Source organism: Pongo abelii, chromosome 11 (assembly GCF_028885655.2).
Source record: "Pongo abelii isolate AG06213 chromosome 11, NHGRI_mPonAbe1-v2.0_pri, whole genome shotgun sequence".
In the NCBI taxonomy this organism is placed as follows: Eukaryota; Metazoa; Chordata; class Mammalia; order Primates; family Hominidae; genus Pongo; species Pongo abelii.
Genome location: NC_071996.2, coordinates 75,843,906 through 75,864,879, shown reverse-complemented (window position 1 = coordinate 75,864,879; position 20,974 = coordinate 75,843,906). Strand labels below are relative to the sequence as shown.

Sequence of the window (20,974 nt, the reverse complement as noted above, 5' to 3'; positions counted from 1 at the left end):
ATACACCTAAGTGCAGTCTCTATAATTTAAAATTTCAGGGAGGTTACATCCTGAACAAGGTGGCACGGCTACATCATGACATCTTAAAACTGAGTAGTTTCTAAGAACCAGAGTTGTAGAAGCATACCACATCTGTACCAACTTGTTGAAGTGAAAGGATAAATTGTAGAGAAGGTACTTAAAAAGCTTATGAAATATGAAATATTTTGGTACAACTGAATTGGAAAAGTTGCAGTTAAGTCAGAATGCCTTGAGGTGTATCCGGGATGTTTTGACTCTGCCATTTTGAACTATTGGAGATTCTGACCCTACTGTTTTGATCCTGGAGACATTTTGACTCTACTTATACATAAAACATTTTGATCCGAATTATATAAATATTGAGAAATGTTTTTGTCAAGAAAGCATTTCATGGAATGAATGTCATTATATCAATTTAATTTCCTGATTGGTTTCTTATCCAACATAATGCTGTTTCCCATTTGTATGTTATTATTTTTTTGAGACAAGTTCCCACTCTGTCACCCAGGCTGGAGTGCAGTGGCATGATCTTGGCTCACTGCAGCCTTAGCCTCCTGGGCTTAAGGGATCCTCCCATCTCAGCCTCCCCAGTAGCTGGGACTACAGACATGTGCCAGCACACCTCGCTAATTTTTGTATATTTTGTAGACACAGGGTCTCATTATGTTGCCCATGTTTCAAACTCCTGGGCTTATGGGATCCTCCTGCCTCAGCCTCCCAACGTGCTGTTAACCAAAGGGTAACAGATGTGAGCCACTGCACCTGGCCAAATTTTTTATTGTACTGATTTTTTTCCTATGGAATCAATTATTTGCAATTTTAATTTTACAATGAAGATGTTGCATATCAATTTTTTGTTGTTATTCATACTGCATGTTACCAATTATAGCTTCTGCCACTGTGAGTTTTCCTTTATAGTTACTATTTCTTACCTAATTTTCCCAGGTCAGATTTTACTGTTCTGAATTTTACTGTAAATAGTTTTAAATATTATATTTTTATTTTTATGAGCTTATATTCATTATAAATTGGCTGAAAACAATTGATAATTACATTTCTTTCAGAAGTAGTCCTTGATTAAAAAAAAATCCCCAGTTCTCCTATACAGATTTGGGATTTTCCATTTATTCAGCCTAGGTCCATTGTATTGCTAATGTGGTTGGTGACTGTGCAAAGAGCTAAACATCCTGCTTTGTCTGGGCCTTGCCTGGAATAAAGACTGCCTCTATGGTAGCAACCCATGTAGACTTGGCACTTCCAAACTAGCTCTGAAGCCTATTTAGGGAAAATCTCCACATTTAGAGGTGCCCTGTCCAAGATATACTCTTTTGATTTGTTTCTACTGTATTTTTTTTTCTCCTAATCCTAAAATAATATCCCTTTCTTTCCTTTTGATTTTCTTCTTCTTCTTTTTTTTGGTCTTAACCTCACCCCTTGCGACTAATACAGTTTCTCATTGTTGGCTACTAATTTATTTTTATGGGGAAAAAAAAAGTCCTGTTAATCCCTGCTTTGCTCTTGACTTACATTCATCTTTCAACCTGGCAAGTGACTTTTGGTGAATAAGTACCATTAGGAAAAGAAAAAAAGAGAGAGAACATCCAACTTATTATTTCTTTACAGTCAAGAAGCAGACTGCAGATGTTCTTACTTTGATTTTGACTGGGAGCATTGATGCTGACAAGTAGTTTTCCATGAGATATTACAAAGTGGTCAGTTTTGTGGGCTGGTGGAATAACCTCTTTGCAGTCATTGACTGCACTAAATAGGGCTGAGATCATTGAGTTATTTTATTACCAGCTTGGATTCGCTACCCCATAACCAAAGAAAGCAAGATGGAAGAAATAGCATGAAACTAGCAATGATCTGCATAGTGCCTTTTAAACTAGACTCTTCAGCAATTCCCCAGAATGCAAATTTCGTTTCACAATTAAGGCCATACTTTGTGTTCCTTTCAGAGTGACTCAGTTAAGACTGTTCATCTATTTATCCAAAAATTCTGATCACAGAAAATATTTTATTGCTTATTTAGAAACAGCATGATATTAAGATAGCATATTTTGCATTAGTCTACTTTTCTTTAAATTTAAATGAAGGACGAAAAGGAAAAATAATTGAAAACAGGGTGTGCTTGATAGCTTCATGAGAAAGAATCATGGTGGAGCTGAAAACCTTCGAAGTTGGTTACACATGATGGAAAAGAGGCCCTCACTAACTGATTACACCATTCCCATTGCTTTTGCTTGTAAATACATTTGGCACACAATAAAACTTTTATAAAATCAAGTTGTTGAATCAATGTTTAGGTGATGACAACTTCCCTTGTAAATAAAGGTCATTTCCTATAACTTTGACTTTAGTATTGATTGAGACAGGGTCTTGGTCTGTTGCCCAGGCTGCAGTGCAGTCACGTCTCACTACAGCCTTGACCTGCCAGGCTCAAGTGATCTTCCTGCCTCAGTCTCCTGAGTGGCTGGGACTACAAGCATATGCCACCATGCTCAACTAATTTTTGTATTTTTTTGTAGAGATGGTGTCTCCCTATCTGACCCAGATAGGCTGGTGACCCAGGCTGGCCTTGAACTCCTGGGCTCAAGCAATCCTCCTGCCTCAGTCTCCCAAAGTGTTGGGATTACAGGCGTGAGCCACCATGCCCCGCCCACCTTGACTTCAATGCTACCAAAATACAGTTTTCCCCACCAGGCCTCAAGTAATGTATCACACACAGCAGGGGAGCTACCCTGAGAACAAATGCATGTACTCTGATGACCAGCTTCTTTTAAAAAAGAATTCAAACCCACAGAATTAGAAGAGTGTCCTTTGGATTTCTACAGAGCACTGAGAATCCTGTGTAGGGCTTAGTGAATGCTAAACAGGGTTAGTGAATGCTGAACAGAATCTCAGAATATTGAAAGTTAACATTTATTGATTTGACATATAATAAGTTTGTTGCTACCTGACTTTTTGGTTTGTAAAACATGAAGCATTTCACAAGTGGGATCCCACCATTTCTGCCCTAAGCTGAAGACAGTCTCCTTGCACCCCCACCGGTTTACCTCTTTGCCCGCAGCTGCTCGGAGCTGTCTTGCTGCAAGGCTGATATTTACTGTCTTACTCCAACAAGGATGTTGGTAATTTTAAATTTCTCTGGCTTTTAGCTTGTGACATTATTGTCTTGCTCTGTGTCTGTTTTCTTTTAGATTTTAGATTTCTGACATCCCAAGAGGCCTTTATGGAGTGTTGTTTTATCCTCTTTGCTCCTTCTTTGGTGAAATTTAGAAAATACTATTTGAAAGCAGTCCCTGGGAACTTAGGGAGAGAAAGAACCACAAATCTAGGCAATTTAAATCTTTGGTTTCTGATAAATCGTAATGAATGAGATATGCATCATAATCAACATTAAATTCAGTAACTTTTTTTATTACTGAAAAATGACAAGCCAGATCAGTTCAACTCTGACCATCATAAAAACACAAATATCTTACTAAAATAAATACTAAATACTAACCAGCAGGGCTGAGCCAAGGATGAGATGAGTGAGGTACCTGCCTTGGGCACAAAATTTAAGGGGACATCCAAAAAAAAAGAGGGGGAAAGAAAGAAAAGAAAAAAGCAACAAAAAACCTCAAACCAAAAAACTCGATAATCAAGCTAAATGATATTTTAATGCAATATTTTAAAAAATAAAACAAATGCAAAAAAATTATGATGAACAAAATATCAAAATGTTAAAGACAAGATCAGTAGCAGTGCCTTGCCAGGCCATATTGCAGCCTCAGCCAAAAGGAAAAATCAGTAACATTCATCTTATCTTTTCCTAAAAATTTAATTTGTTTGTTGACCTCATTTTCCTTCCCCTTGTCCTGGCCCTGCTAACCAGAATATCAGTGGTTAGGGTAAAAAGATGGCATAACCTTTCCTCTAAAAATGTTCACTCAAGGCAGAAAATATGTGTAGTGATTTTCAAGCCTAGTTATGATCACTGGGTGACCAATATCCACAATTTTGGCCCTGGTTTGGCTATAGTCTCAATTAGAAGGTATTTCCCAATCCAAAAACTGGAAGCGTTGTCTTTTCGTTAATTTAATCTGAAGGGATCATATTATCAAAAACCATTACATTTCTTTTTTTTTTTTTTTAACCTGCTTAGAAAAACTATGTAGTTCAATTCATCAAAAGTTTCTCCATCCACGGTGGTCCCCTCTGGCTCTCTCTTTATTGGTTTTGGCAGGAGATGGCCTGTGGGGCTTTTTCCGGTATTCCACTTTTGTCCAGCCCCCTTCGCTGACTTTGCTCTCCTCTTCGCTGGCTCTTGAGTCAGTCTCAGGGTGCAAAGGCATCCCTGGTATGCTGTTGGGTTGGTGGAGGTCCCTGGGGCTTCTCTTTAAGTCAGGCGACTGGTGAGGATTGAGTGCTGACTGAGAAACCCTGTAGAACTTTCCAGGGTATCTTCCTCTTGAAGGAGTGGAATGCTGACTTTTTCCACTGTATCTTCCTCTAGGAGAAGAATTGAGTGATATACTACCACGTCCATATTTGTTCCTGCTTCTGTCTGAGTATCGACCCCTCTCTGAAGAGGTGTCAGTATTGCCACTGGAAAAGCCACTGTCCCTAGAGTTGAGATGTAGGGAAGAGAAGTTTTTGGTCAGTCCATACTGAGTAGGAGACGAGCTTCTGGACTGGTTCACAGGTGTAATCTGTTGATACTTAATGGGCACCTGGGTCCGTCTCACAGCAGCAGCATAGGAATCTTGGCCGTCAAAGTATGAGAAGAATGGTGACCCCAGAATAGGATTGCTCTGGGAACGCTGTAAAGAAGTGTTGGATGCAATCTGCCGCATCCTCAGAGTATCTAACCACTGGCAATCAGCACCTGCGGGAGAAATGGAAATGAGCATCTTTTAAGCCACACTAAAGCTGCATGTCTAATTCATACGCCTGTCTTAGGATAATTCAGGGCTGTTTGGGATGCTCTAAGCTTTACCATTCATAGAAATTCTAGGCTATGTATAAGGACATTTCCTTTATTACAAATACTTTTAAAAAATAAGGACATTTACACTTATTCAATATATGCTATGTGCTTGGCATGGTTCCATGGGCTTTACTTACACTATCTCATTTAATCCTCTCAATAATCTTAGGTAAACACTAATAGTTTTATTCTATAAATGAGGAAGCTTGAGAGGTCAAATAACTTGCCCGAGATCACTCAGTCAATAATACCAAGTCCTTCTGTATCTAAATCCCATCTTGTTCCTACATAGTTGTGTTGTCACTTCTAGAAAGTATGTTCAGGTGGCAGGGGCATGTTTAGTAAACAAAAGGTTTGTTTTGCAACCTGCATTTTTAAAACCTCAAGGACCCTAAATGCAGATAAGAGAAATGAGGTTCCGAAGGTTGAGACAGCTAGAGGTTATTTGGAAGAAAGACCGTTCATGTGTCCACAGGAGAGATCCTGAGGCTCAGGAATAAGAAGTATTTTCAGCATAAAAAAATGAAGCTGCATTGGCAAATAGGAAGAAGTTAAGGTAAAAGAAAATGGTGAATTAACAAGGACCATTTAGTAAGCTATATTTCAGTGAATAAGCAAGTTCCTCACACCTGAGATCTTTGCTGTTTTCCCCCGAGCCTGAACAATGTTACCCATGTTATAGAGTTCCTGGGTGGTCCTCCCAGCCTTAGCTTCCTCAGCTACTCCACCCCCTGCTCATGCAGACGGCGCATGTGGAGGGTATCAAAGCATGCACATGTCTCTGTCTCCTCACTGCCTGGGCACAGGTGACCCGTACCTCTGAAGTGAGTGACTTGTCCAGACAATTCCAGAGACTCCTTCCAGGCTTCAGTCCATTACAATGCCTTCTTTTGTTGTGTATATGTGTGTATTTTATTGTGGTAAAAACCACATTTTCCATCTTAGCCATTTTTAAGCCTATAGTTCAGTAGTGTTAGTATATTCACATTGTTGCGCAGATCTCTATAATTGTTTCATCTTGCAACACTGAAACTCTATATCCACTAATCTCTACCTTCCTCTTTCCCCTTTTCCCTTCCCTTCTCCCCTGCCCCCTGACCCCCACTTGCTAACTATCTTCTACTTCCTGTTTCTATGACTTTGACTACTTTAGATACTTCACACGAGCAGTAGCATACAGAATCACAATGCCTTCTTTCCTTGCCTTGACTTCTCTGGAATTTTGGCTTCCAATAGAACCCTGATTTTGCTCAGTCTCCATCCCCCTCCATGTAGCCATGTGATCGGAGAGTTGACTCCAGGGATCGACTTTAATTAGTTTAAGTCAGATGTGCTCATGCCATGTTTAGGAACGGACAAGTTGCTCCATTCTGGCCAAAGCAGAATTGCTGAGGGGTAGTCTGTTGGGGGTTTCTAGAAAAGTTTTCCTTACTCCTATATATAAGAACAGGTAGGGACCTAACCCGTTATTTCCTCTGGGCATTGCGGTATCTTTGTGTGATGACTGTAAACAGGAGAGGAGCCAAGGGCTAAGGCAGCCTATTGAGCATGGCAGGGCAGAAAGAAGGGAAGGTTCATTCTACTCTCTGAATATAGTTGAGCCGGCTTATCTTCCTGCACCTGGAGCCTGCCCTACCTCTGGACTTCTTGTTATGGAAGATAATAAATTTTATTACGGTTTAAATCAGTGGCTTAAGGACTTTAGAGTTGTTCTTAATCACTGGGAAGGCTCCTTAAAATGCAGACTGCAGGCCCTATCCCCAGAGTTCTGATTCAGTAAGTCTGGGTTTGGGCCTGAGAATCTGGATTTCTAGCAAGTTCACAGGTGATCCCAATGCTGCTGGTCCTGGGGCCACACTTGGGGAATTATTGGAGTAAGCCAGTTGAAACTGGGTTTTCTGCTACTCGAAGCTCAAAGATAGATCTTAACTGATTGAGGTGGTATCCTCTGAGTCTTCAGATCATCTGGAAATATCATAATTAAGTTTCTGGAATCTAGCACACATCTAATATGGGAACACTAACTTACTTGAGTCGGACCTGCTTCCAGGGTTGCCGTCCGAATTGGTGAATAATGTCTGAATGGCAAGTTGGACTGCTTTCACTTCATCCTGAGGTTTTGTTCTACTCCACTGAATTGAATGGACATGTTTAGTGCTTTTTGGAGTTCTAACATCACTCTGGTAAAACAAACAAACAAAAAAGACAAAAAGACAAATAGAAACATATGACCAAATAGACACACATATATAAAATGGGAAAGAAAGTCATCCAGGTTATTGTATCACTTCAATTTCACCTCTTAGAACACTATCATAATGCACTAGGAAAATATTCTGAACAGTTGGTCCAAATATGCTAATTCAATGAAAAGAAAATTTTTAACCACTTTATTTCTTAGTGGGTTATAGCACTTATTCGTTAATGGATTATAACATATATTTCTTAGTAAACTATAGTAGCTAAAAAATATGGTTGTCTTTTCCCAGAATTTATTATATTTGACAAACCTCAACTTACCTCTTTGTTTAATAAGAAATAAAAAATTACATCTTCTATTTATAGTACTTGAAGACAGCTATTTTGTTGAATAAATGAAAATCTGACCACCATGTTTGCCTAAGACTGAATTTGGATCATCAAGGAAACTGAGTGAAGGTGGTGGGGTGAATTACTTGCACGGAGGGGGAACGGTCTCAGATGCAAAAGTGAGACAGGATCAAGAAGTAAGAAATGGGGACCAGGAAAAGGAGAGGACGCTAGGTCAAGACACATTACTTTCTTGTCCTGAAATCTCCCTCCTCACTAGCTGTCACCAATCAGTGTCAATTAAAGAGTCTCCAGGATTCAGTATGGTTAGGGAAATCTGTTTTAAAAAACTCTGAAGTGAAAAACCCAGACAAAAGTGGCATATCATCATGGGGTCTAAAAAAGGAGGAGGAGGGAGATAGAAGAAGAAAAAGAACTGGGTGTGCTGTCTGCAAAACTGTCTAAGGCAGGCAGAGGTAGAATCTGGTTGTTCTAATTGTCCAATTACTAATGAGGGCTTTTCCTGGGTAGTGAGGACCGGTTAACAGGCTGTAGAATAGTTTAGTTTCTAAGTTCCTCAAGACCAACCAGCCTCTTTTGTTTGGGTTTTGCACCTTGCAGGCAGTGCTTTGACAAATAATATAACTTCTCAGATGCCTCATCCCTGACAACCTGTGTACCCCAGCAGGTGAGGATAAATAACTGCTGTAAAACTTTTTGGCTTCCAGCCTGGATAAGTGCACTGGCAAGAGTTTGTATTTCTTTTCTTTTCTTTTTCTTTCTTTCTTTTTTTTTTTTTGAGACAGTTTTGCTCTTGTCTCCTGGGCTGGAGTGCAATGGCGCAATCTCAGCTTACTGCAACCTCTGCCTCCAGGGTTCAAGCAATTCCCCTGCCTCAGCTCCTGAGTAGCTGGGATTACAGGCATGTACCACCATGCCCAGCTAATTTTTGTATTATTAGTAGAGATGAAGTTTTACCGTGTTGGCCAGGCTAGTCTCGAACTCCTGACCTCAGGTGATCCACCCGCCTTGGCCTCCCAAAGTGCTGGGATTACAGGCGTGAGCCACCGTGCCTGGCCCAGGGTTTGTACTTCTAATATTGAAAAGCCAAATCCTGGCAGCCCAGGAAACCATCAAAATGCCACACTCACAAAGTCCTCTTTGAGGTGGACTTCATCTTACTGCAGCCACTGGGAGCTAACAGGGTAGCCAGGGAAGAGCAGAAAGTGTTTTTTATAGTCAGAAAACGTGGAAGTGACTTCAACAATTCTGTCAGTGAGTACCTCACACCTCAAGACTTCCTTTCATCTCTCTGAGCCTATTTTTCCTATCTGCAAAATGAGGATAATAATATCTTTCAGTATTTTTTTTCTGGAGACAGGGGTCTCACTGTGTCACCCAGGCTAGAGTGCAGTGGTGTGATCTCGACTCACTGCAGCCTCAACCTCCTGGGCTCAAGCAATCCCCCCACCTCAACCTCCCGAGTAGCTGGGACCACAGACATGTGCCACCACACCCGACTACTTTTTGTATTTTTTGTAGAGATAGGGTTTCATAATGCTGCCCAGGCTGGTCTCAAACTCTCGGGCTCAAGTGATCTGCCCACCTCAGCCTCCCAAAGTGCTGAGATTACGGGTGTGAGCCACTGCACCTGGCCAATATTTTTCAGTATTGATTTACATGAAGTTAGTGTGATCAAACTGGTATAAGCACCTCTAATAGTGCCTGGTTCATGGTAGATCCTTAATAAATGTTTCTTGAATGAATGAATTGGATGAATGAATGAAATGCATGTCCCTTTGGTGGTGGGTGCACACTAATATCTCCAGGTGTGCCAAGACTGTACTATAACTGTTGCCTTCCACCCACTCCCACTGGGTCTACGTACCTTGTAAGGTGTATGTCCTACCAGCCACGAAGATCTTGTTGATTTAAAAAAAATTAGTATTAAGTATTAGTATCCCCAATACCAAACATCTTACATGGGGTGTTCAATCCATAACTAATGAATGACTGAAGTACTACCTCATTCTCTAGCTGGGTAGGTTTATCCTGTTCTCTTTTCTTCCCAACATGTTGTGAGAGAAATTATATTGATCTTCCCATGTTCATGTTGGTTGGTTTATCTCCCAATAAATTATATGCTCTGGGTATATCTCCCAATAAATTATATGCTCTGAGGTAACAGATAAATTTATATTCATTAACTGATGGTGAGGCCACCAGCCTCTTGCCCCCAGAGCTTACCTCATATGTGACAGTGCACTCCACAGTCTGATTTTTTGCTATTCCTACAATCCACTTCTCCATTACAAATGGTGGCTGAAAAACAAAAGGTAGGATGGTGTAGTACCATAACACAGTCTGCTCTACTATAGTATGTTTCTTTGAGGCTGGTTGTGCCATACACAGTTAGCAAATGGGGCATAATATCAGATTATCATGAAAGCCTTGTTGGTTCTCATGTGATCACTCACAACATGCTAATGTTTGGGGTTTTGCTTTTCATAAGACATCCTTTCGTATATTTGTAAACAGCTAGTCATGGCCTCCCACAGCCTTCTTTTCTGATATAACATTTGCTATCACTCAATCCTATCATTAGGTCATTAATTCATGCTAAAGTTTGAAGCATCAGTTGGAAAGCTTTCCCACAATTAAGAGAAATCCATAGCAATATGAGAAGACCCAGAAGTGCTTTCCTTGAGTAAAGCCGTGGCTGGTTTAGTGGCTTCAACAATCGCTCTGCTTTCCATGACATCACACTATCCAGCAAAGCTGCACATACACATGAAGAAACCGTGGTTATGTTTTCCCACTATATTAAAACAAAGGATTAGTGAGGAAACCTGTAGCTTTGATCCTATTTTAATTATGATGAAAACAGCCTCAGAAATAAGCTGTACTCTCCTCCCATCCCCCTTTCACTTCAGGTTTAAGGCTGCAAAGGAATGACTGGCTGTGAGCTGGGTTCAAAGAAAATGTGATAGAGATTTAGCTGGGCTAGGTTTTCTTTGAGACTGAGTCTCACTCTGTCGCCCAGGCTGGAGTGCAGTGGTGCCATCTTGGTTCACTGCAACCTCTTCCTCCTGGGTTCAAGTGATTCTCAAGGCTCAGCCTCTCAAGTAGCTGGGATTACAGGAGCACGTCACCACACCTGGCTCATTTTTTGTATTTTTTAGTAGAGATGGGTTTCACCATGTTGTCTAGGCTGGTCTCCAACTCCTGGCCTCAAGTGATCTGCTCACCTCAGCCTCCAAAAGGGCAGGGATTACAGGTGTGAGCCACTGCACCCAGCCTGGGCTAGTTTTTTGTTGTTGCTGTTGTTTGTTTGTTTTAAATTAGGATTGTTATTGTTTCTGTTGATGTTTAAAAATTCTATAACTTTTGATTGCTCTGTCCCAGTTCTAGTTTTCCTATAAGCCTGTTAAAAAATGTTGCTGTACGATTTTGTATGTATGGCATGACAGCAGAAACACTTATATTCAGTTTTACAAACTCCGTGGCATGGGTGGGGAAGAAAGAAAATATCTTTCCAGTCTTCAAGACAACATACTATGTCCCGACAAAATAAGAAAAAGGTAAAACCAAGTCACAACCCTTATAGATAAATAATGTCATGGAAATAACTCCTAGATTCACAGTGGAATCCAACAATGAATATCAAATCGATCTGCTTGATGTCCACTTGTAAATTAAAAGGACACGGTTGTTTAGCACTCTGATGTGTATGAAGAGAACACATTTACAATGCGTTCTCTCTAATGCATGTCTTTGAAGAACCATTTGAGTTCCCTACTTGTGTTTGTATCTGGGTTCTTTGCTACAAGCCCCACTTTCTTCACTGAAACCAAAGACCTGGTTAATAGTGTATTACAGTTAATGGATTATGTGAAGTTATGGTGACTATCCTGTTGACTTCATGGTTATTCACCTGAAGTTGTTGACCTTCTACAATTGAAGTCTCATATGTATTTTTCCAGTATGATCGGGACAGAACTGAATTTTTTTCCATTTTGAGGAGCAAGCTAAGCATTTCCGCAAGTCTTTCTTGTTTTCATCAGCATGCTTCCATCAGCATGCTTCCACCATTGACCCTGGAGTAGTAACATGCTCTCTGGCCACTCCAGGAATTCATAGGTGTGAGCTTAAGGAAGCCATTAAGACTTCACTGTGTGCCTCATCATTAACCTCATCTCAGTCCTTCAGGAAATTGACCTCAACCAAGAAAGTCATTCTCCGTGTAAGTTTTCCAAAGTTTAAAAGTACTCAAAATTTGAAGTAAATATTTTCATCGTTCACATTTTCCTTCCTTTAATAAATGGCAGAGTAAGCATAAAGAAATAATAGACAAAAAAATAAAAAAAAATTAAACGATACCTTTTTGCAGTGCTTTTTAGTTCACACAGCATAAGTAGAATTTTAACAAAAACCTATTATGATCTCAATCTGCTAAATAAAATGTGCCTTTCAACAGCCAGCTCAAGGCTGAGCTGATGTGAGCACGGACAAGCACAAAAGCACACTGCTGGGGTATTTTAATGTCTTTGTTTGATATCTGTGAATTGAAAAGAGCTTTTAAGCCGTAAATAGAACCCTACCTTTGTCATCTTTAAAATCTCCGCATCAGGTAGGTTAGTGTTGAATGTCACATCTTTTATGTAGGTTATTGCAATTTCATCCCCATCCATCTCCATATACATTTTCCACTTACAATCCTGGAATTAAAAACAAAATTATAGAATTTAAGAAAGTGAAACAATTTTTTTTTAGTCTCAATATTTCATAACACATAAAATATTCTAAATGAAGTATTATTGGAGTGGCTTTTTTTTTCCTTTTTCAATAAAAGGACATGAAATTAGATTCCTATGTATATCTAAATAAGCCCCAGTTAGTGCAGCCTTGAGACATAATGTATCAGTGTTAAGTGTTCTATTATAGGAGTTACAAACTCAAAATCCTGAAGGGACCAGGCAGATAATAAAAAGGAGTAAAGCCAGGCAGTTTCCTTATAAAGCTTTAAGTGGCAACCTTTTAAAATAGACCCATTTAATTTACATATTAAACACTGTAGGAACATTTTCTCATTGCCACAAAGAAATGTGGGTTTTCTACCTTTCTTGAAATATAAGGCCCCCTTGATCCACCTTTAATTTTCCTAGATTGATAATGATGTGAGTTCAAGAAACTCTCACTTTCCTCTTAACACGAAGGAAAACAACAGTGCAAATGTGATGATATATGATAACGGACAACTAGGGAGTTATGGGGTGGGTGAGGGACTCTGGGAAGCCAAAGAACAGTTCCCCTAAAGGCACAGCTACTTCATGGCTTCTGTTGATTGTTCCCATGTGGAAATATGAGCCCAGTTTTGCTAGGTCCTTTAATATTTCATGAACAGCTGAGAATTAGGATCCGTATGTAAAACTCTAGATTTTTAAACGATGGTATGTTAATTAAATTTTTCGTAAAATCACCATATAATGAAAAAGTGCTTTACATCATTCGTTACCAGGAAAGTGCAAATTAAAACCACAATGAGGTACCACTATACACCCATCAGAATGGCAAAGACTGATAACATCAAATGTTGGCTGAGATTTAGTTACTGGAACTCTCATTAATATTAATACATTGTTTGTGGGAATGTAAATAGTACAATTGCTTCAGAAAAATTTTGGTAATTTATTATAAAACCAAATATATGCCTATTCTATGACCCAGAAATTCTACTCCTAGATATTTACCCAAGAGAAAAGAAAAAAGACTTGTCTAGATATGTTCTTAGCAGCTTTATCATGTTGACTAGGAAACTTGAAACAAGCCAAGTGTCCATCAAAATGAGAATGGATAAACTGTGATATATGCATAGAATGGAATACTACTTAGCAATACAAAGGAAGACATTATTGATGCATGCAACAATTTGGATAAATCTCAAAAACATTATAGTGAGTGAAAGAACTACACAGAAAAAAAGAACAACCTAATGATTCCATGTATATGATATTCTAGAACAGACAAAACTAATTGTAGAAAAATTCAGAAAAGTGCTTGCTTCAGCAGATGGGGACTTACAAGGGGTATGAGGAAACTTTCTGGGGGTAGCAGTGCTCTATTGATAGAGGTTTGGGTTACACAGGTGCATGCATTGGTCAAAACTCAGTGAATATATATTTTAAATCTGTGTATTTCTCTTTTTAATTAATTTTATAGTGATTATTAAAACAATTTTTTTGAGACAGGGTCTTGCTCTGTCACCCAGGCTGGAGTATGGTAGCATGATCTCTGCTCACTGCAGTCTTGACCTCCCAAGCTCAAGCGATTCTCCCACTTCAGTCTCCCAAGTAGCTGGGACCACAAGCACATGCTATCATGCTCAGCTAATATTTTCTTATTTTTAATTTTTTGTAGAGCTAGGGTTTCACTATGTTGTTGCTAAAGCTGGTCTCAAATTCCTGGGCTCAAGTGATCCTCCCACTTCAGCCTCCCAAAGTGCTGGGATTACAGGTGTAAGCCACTGCACCTGAACTGCATTTTTTATTCTAGCACACTGAAATATTTAGGAGGAAGTATACTGATGTCTGCAAATTAATTTGAAATGTATCAAAAAATAAAGATTGATGGATGGCTGAGGGAGGGGTAGATGGATAAGCCAAGTACTATGTGATAAGCCAAGTATAGTAAAATGTTAATGGTTGAATGGGGGCTAGGAGGGTTCACTGTAAAATTCTTTCAACTTTGCTGTATAAATAATTTAATAATAAAAATGGGGATAAACAAAGGAAAATAAACTCATGTCTTTGTACCAAATTTGACCCCTGGACCATAAATGCACATTCTCTCTGTCTGTCTGTCTATCTATCTATTTTTTTAAATTTCTTTTTTAGAGATAGTGTCTCGCTATGTTGCCCAAGATGGTCTTGAACGCTTGGCCTCAAGCAGTCCTCCTACCTCAGACTCCCAAGTAGCTGGGATAGAGGCATGAACCACTGCTCCTGGCTCTGTGTTTTTTGAAGAATGAAGAATCCTGAGGATTAAGGCTAATGTACCAAGCACCTCACATGCTGAAACTAGAAAATGCCCTCATAAATAAGAGTGGACCTGGAATGTTTCCTAGAGCAAGCTCAGACATAATTCATATGGAAAGGCATCAACAAAGAGGCTGTTGAAAGCCTGTTGGCTTCAACAGGAAGCTGGGGGTGCCTGATGTTTTAGGAAAGCCTCTAGATGAATCGCAAGCCAAGCAGGGCCCATGTCTGACCCTCTTTGCCCAGCCACATTCACAAGATGGAAAGCCAATTAATGAAGGAAAAGGTCTATTCAATAAAATGAAAACCTGGTTCTTGGCTAACATAAGTCAAATTAGTTTCTCAGAATTGACAAATCTCTCAGTATTTCTTTGTTTTGGAGCCACTGCTACCCAGGCAACGTGGGTCCTGAGATAAGTGGGCAGGATAATGACGTTTGGTGTCATAATTGCTCTTCTCTGAAATAGCAAGAACCTCCTCAAGGCAGCAGCTGGGATAAAAAGCCTTAGAAGAGATGAGTTTACTTAGTTCAGTTTCTTTTGCCTGTCAAGTTTGGGAATTAAGTTAGTCAAAAGCACAGTCAAAAGACCTTGAACTGTGTGAAACGCCTGAACTTCCCCTGCTTCACTCTCATCTCCTAACCAGAGAGCTCCCCCATAACTTCAAGCTATAAATCAGACCCTCCTCTGCACACTGTCAGAACAGCTCTGTATGAAGAAGCGGCTGACAGGAGGAGAACTCACATTTGTGGAGCGCTTACTATGCTCTAGGCATGTTGCTGGGCACTTACACCATGCTATTTTATTGGATATCCATCAGAACCCTGAAAGTCAGGACTATTTTCTCTTTAGATGAATGAGAAAAATGAGGCTCAGAAAGATTAAAGAACTTTCCTAGGGTTTCATGACCAATACGTGGTTGACGTCAGCACAAGGCTGCGTGACTCCAAAGCCGGAGGAGATACTAATGGGGACAGGCAAGTGGGAGAGGTGGCAGGTGAACCTGCTGGATGGTTTTGTTGAGCTCCATAAATGGGTCCAGCCATGGACAACAGACAGGCGGAAGAAGGACCAGAGAAGATTTCGTTGATACAACCAAGAAAGCTAGTGGCCATCATCCTCCCTGCAGCAACTGCTTCCCTGCTCCCCAAAGTCCAACTTGGAGAAACACTGATACAAATAATAGGGTTAGAGACCTTTTATTTTTAAATTCTCTTTTTCCCTTCTACTAAAGAAAGGCTTTTACCTGAACCATAAAAGAAGGTAGCTACCGAAGGAATAAAACTATAATCAAGGAAGTCATAAGACAAGGAGGGCATCATTCATTTCACTAAAAAGTAGGTTCTGCTTGTTACAAAGCTGGGTAAGAGAGAAAGAGAATATGCTCCAACATGCAGTGCCCATGTAAATCATTAAGTTAATTTGACAATGGCTTGACCTAACTCCAGATATCTTCAGGGCATCTATGATGTCATCGTTGCCTAGTTAACAAAAGTAATACACAAATAAAGTAATGGAATTCCTTATATTCTGCTCAAATTCAAATTAGCCTAAGGTATCCTTAACGTTTTTGCCATCTTGTGAGTCATAGATTGTCAGTGAGGATTGTCCACAACTCTGGGATTCAAATGGTTATTGAATTGGACTGGACACACTGCAGACATTGAGATGCCATGTAACCTGTTCTTAACTGATCAACCCCCGAAAAGGCTATCATTACAAATAAAATGAATTAAGTCATCAATAACATCACTAAAAATAATAATTCCACAAGTTTATGAGCCTAATATAGGATTTTACTTACATATTTTCAACCTTTTCAGTACCTTGGCTGTGACAGGGACCAGGTAATGGGGCACAGTGGACTCTGATTTTTTTTTTTTTTGAGACGGAGTCTCATTCTGTTGCCCAGGCTGGAGTGCAGTGGCACAATATTGGCTCACTGCAAGCCCCACCCCCTGGGTTCACACCATTCTCCTGCCTCAGCCTTCAGAGTAGCTGGGACTACAGGTGCCCGCCACCACCTCCGGCTAATTTTTTGTATTTTTTTGTACTTTTATTAGAGACGGGGTTTCACCATGTTAGCCAGGATGGTCTCAATCTCCTAACCTCATGATCCGCCTGCCTTGGCCTCCCAAAATGCTGGGATTACAGGCATGAGCCACTTCGCCTGGCCTAGTGGAACTCTGATTTTAAAACCATTCACTTTGACCAGGGTAAGATTTTTTTTTTTTTTTTTTTTTTTTTTTTTTTTTTTTGGCATAGGTTCTTACTCTGTCACCCAGGCTGGAGGGCAGTGGTGCAATCTCAGCTCACTGCAGCATCAATCTCCAGGGCTCAAGTGATCTTCCCACATCAGCCTCCCAAGTAGCTGGGACCACAGGCGTGTGTCACCATGCCCGGCTAATTTTGCCTTTATTCTTCGTAGAGTTGAAGTCTCACTATGTTGTCCAGGCTGGTCTGGAACTCCTGGGCTCAAGTGGTCCTCCTGCCTCAGCCTCACAAATTGCTGGGATTATAGGCATGAGCAACTGCACCTGGCCCAGGTAAACTACTGATTTTGGCTTGAGGTGAGTGATAGAGATGTGGGCACTGACTTTTGAATTAGAAATATTCAAGGGTCACTTTGAATGTCTGTGAATAACTCTCAAAAGCAAACATCTCTCTATTCTGAGGTCCTATGGGAACTGCAAAGTACTCCTTTTTCAAAACCATCTCACCCTGGTAATCTGAAATGCTCCTGTTATTCACTCCTCTTATTAAGGTGTTGATGATTCCTATTAAAATGGAAACAGTATGGAAAAAAACCATACATTAAGTCATTACTAGTGGAACATTGTGGGGCAAGGTGGGGCAAGATCACAAGTTTAAAGTTTGACTACCTGGGCCTGAATTCCAGTTTTGTCCCTTTTCCTTCCAACCATAGCCAAATTATGTAACCTTTCTGAACCTCAGCATTCTTTACTCAGAAGTGGATTGTTGGGTCGTGTGAAGATTAAATAAGATACTGTAAATGCAGTTCCCAGCATTGTGCCAGAACCGAATTAGGAGCTCAAAAAGGAATAATTATCATTATTACCAATATGGTCACCAACACAGCTCCAATTAGTTTACTAGATTAGCTGGTTTGTCATCTAGCAGCCATAAAAGGGAATGGGACCGAGAACAAGGTAGCTTTGATGGGCAGGTAGGTGTAAAGAGTGGGCTAGAAGAGGGACCCTGCTGGAGTGGGCAGGCTGGGTCAGCGCATCTCACTTGGGCAGGAGTCTGGGCGTGCAGGGGGCTGTGAATCACTCGGGTACCAGGGAGTGATCAGAGATGAAAAAGAGAAGATGCAGCCAAGCGGCAACATAACAATGGCCAGTTTCATGAAATGAATCAAAGAAGGAATAAATTCGTATCTTCTTACATAGATGGATCATTTAACACCAATTCTGACCTTCCCTGCTTCCACATACCCTGATTCAGCACTACTAAGAAGCAGCACCAGATGTCTGGAGGTATTATGTATGATTGACAGCCAGAGAGCCTTATCTTGGATGAGGAAACCAAAGCACAGAGAGATGAGGTAATTTGACTGAGGTCACGCAGGTAGCAAGTGGTGGGGCACAAGTGCTTGATGCGCATTTGCAGGGAGTGCTAACTACTCTTCAGCAGGAAAAGAGAACTAGCCCAGGAGCAGAGCTGGGCACTGGGAAGTGCTTTTGCTAGGGTTTCGAGTAGCAAAAAGTAGTTACCCGGAACTTTCCACTAGCTAGAAAATCTGCCTCTCAATGCAAATCTACAAGAAACAAATGGAATTTTGTTGGGGAGAGGGGAATGTGTGCGTTTGACATGAATGAAATGACAATTCTGGTGGGTGCCCAGAATATGCATGTTTATCTGCTGAAATACCTGGGTAATTTTAGGAGCAAGTGTGTGGCTAATGGAGGATGAGAAAGCATTCTATCTGAACTGCTTCAGGATCACCAATTGAAAAAATTTTCTGAATTAAGATTACTGGCCAACTAAAACAGAAACTCTTACACTGTGAAGATAAAATCCTAAACAACACTCAGTTGATGCTAAATTAAGTATCTCTTTGTGAGAAATCACTATTACACTCTCTGCAAGCTGTTTAAATTTTTTTAGAGTTCCAAGCTAGTACAAGTGATGCAAAACATCACAGACAAGTGATCTCCCACAAGGAAGAAAAAAAGGAATGAAGAAAACGGGGGAAGAGGTGAGGGAATAAAAAGAAGTAAGATAGAGGTAAATTTTCCAAATAGGAAAAGAGATTAAAAGGTAGCACAAAAAACTAGAGTTTAAAGTTCTTGGCAATTCACAGACAATAATCTCAATCTCTCTATCTCTGTCTATTTTTCCTTATCAAAATTTAATTGCATTTATCAACATTATAGCTAAAACCATTAAACAATCAAGACTAAGATCATTCAGGATATTTCAGAAATAGACTCCCAAAATTAGCCTTTCAGGCTTTTATAGATCACCTTTACCTGATGTTACAGACATTTAAAAAATTTTAAATGTATTTTCTTATTGAGGTATAATTTGCATATAATAAAATGCACAAATTTTTAAGTGTACAGTTCAATACATTTTGACAACAGTATATATCTGTGTAACCACCAGAATAAGCAAGGTATTGCTGGTACCCCAGAACCTTCCCTCATGCCTATTTCCAGACAAGCTGCCTGCATAACCAGGACACTGTTCTAGCTTCTATCACCATAGATTAAATTTGACTGTTCTGGAATATCACAAAATTAGAATTTTACAGCAGGTACTTGTATATTGTTTTTGAGATTTATCTATGTTAATTAATCCTCACAGCCTTACCCTGTTACAGAGAGCACTGCCCCCATTTTACAGACGAGGAGACTGAGGCTCAGAAAATGGGGAGATTTGTAGCCAGGTCATTTGGCTTTGTAGGATGGGAATTCAAGTCCAGGCATGCCAAGTCTAAGCTGAGAGGTTAATTTTCAAAATCCACCACCACCCCCCAAAACCATGAATGGAGAAAAAGTAAAATCAACCAAGAATGCTCAGGGTTTCAGCAAAAAATGCCTGTCTTGAGGAAGCAATTTAAAATATAAAATACAGAGGTCAGAATAAACTTTTTAAGATTCAAGGGAAGACTGGAAGAGCCACAAGAGTCACAACTGACTGTTGTGAAATCTATGAAGTAATGCAAGATGAAATAAGAATACGATAAAAATTTTGTTCATGCTGGTATTAAAAGTAGTAAGATGTTGACAATTTAGGCCTCTGAAGGCTCCTTTATATGCGTTGCTATTATCTAGCTCAGCTGTTGAAACCTGCAGTTTTAAAGGCAGGAGAGTGGAACATCCCGTGATAGCACCTGGGTTATTTATCATTAAGTATAACCCTGCTACACTATATTTTATTATGCTGCCTTTAAAAAAAAGATAATACAAGTATGGTTAATTTGCTTCTCTTCTTTATCTACACAGTGTCATGACCCACCATGGCTTTGTCCCATGAGATTTGTTTTTTTAACCAAAAAGAAATCCACAAGAAACTCTCCCTAAAAATTCCATTAATAACCTCTTTCAGCGCGTATAGGTTGCAGGGTCTGGAACTAAGAATGTTTTAATCTCTTCAGCAAAACAATGTCTCATAATGATGTACAGGACTATTGCTGTACTGATGAAGAATCATACATAATTCAGCACCTTTCACTTGGCACCACTGTGATATCCTCATTAGCCGTGGCTCACAGTGTCTGTCAGATGGTGTCCATGCGAACGCAGGCATTATATTGTCTTTGAGATGTGCAGCTGCTTCCATGACACTGCCAGTATATAAAAACATGACGCCAGTTTGTTTTATTTAGTGCTAAACCTTCCAGTTTGTAAAAACAAGGCTGACACAGAGCCTGACATGAGGCAGTGAAAATAATTAGCTCTCATTTTCTCAGCCTCCTATTTCCTTCTCCCTGCTGTGTTCTCTTTCCACTAAACCACCACATGTCAGTCGAAATGGGAGGCAATTAGTGGGCTCATTTCAGTCCCCACAACTGTGCTGAAAAGAAAGTATTTATGATGGCACAATGAACAGCTGAAAGATTAAATAACATTTGCCTTTTGAAAAGAAAATGACTTCTAGCTAAATGGGCAATTTTTGATTATTCTCAAACAAGCTTAGAGTAGTTGGTTTTTAAAATACAAGAAAGGAAAATGAGTCATTTTTAGGTGAAAGAATCAAATAAAACTTGACACAGTAATGCAAATAACTGATGTTTTATTGCAAAATATGTAAATGCGTTATACCCTTAACAATGGCTTGTGTCTAAGGTCAGGGCAGATTGGTGCCAAGTAGACACCAGTGGAGATAAGGTTGTTACATTGCCTTTTTGGGGGTTGTTCTTTGAGTTATGTATGAAAAAGGGGCTT

The 20,974-nt window shown here is 39.9% G+C and overlaps 1 protein-coding gene across 5 annotated transcripts in view; it reads right to left on the bottom strand.

Annotated features, from left to right (window-relative positions):
- Window positions 1–2,006: 2,006 nt before the first annotated feature.
- Window positions 2,007–20,974, bottom strand: part of MAP3K20 (mitogen-activated protein kinase kinase kinase 20) — a 193,648-nt gene continuing 174,680 nt past the window's right edge. For all 5 annotated transcript variants that reach the window (XM_024243279.3, XM_024243281.3, XM_063712868.1 and 2 more), the window contains 4 exons: window positions 12,127–12,243; window positions 9,773–9,847; window positions 7,026–7,176; window positions 2,007–4,894 (listed from right to left, as the gene is read on the bottom strand). In XM_024243279.3, coding sequence (XP_024099047.2) covers window positions 4,194–4,894; window positions 7,026–7,176; window positions 9,773–9,847; window positions 12,127–12,243 — 1,044 coding nt within the window. In that variant the 3' untranslated portion in view covers window positions 2,007–4,193. The remainder of the gene's footprint in view (window positions 4,895–7,025; window positions 7,177–9,772; window positions 9,848–12,126; window positions 12,244–20,974) is intronic.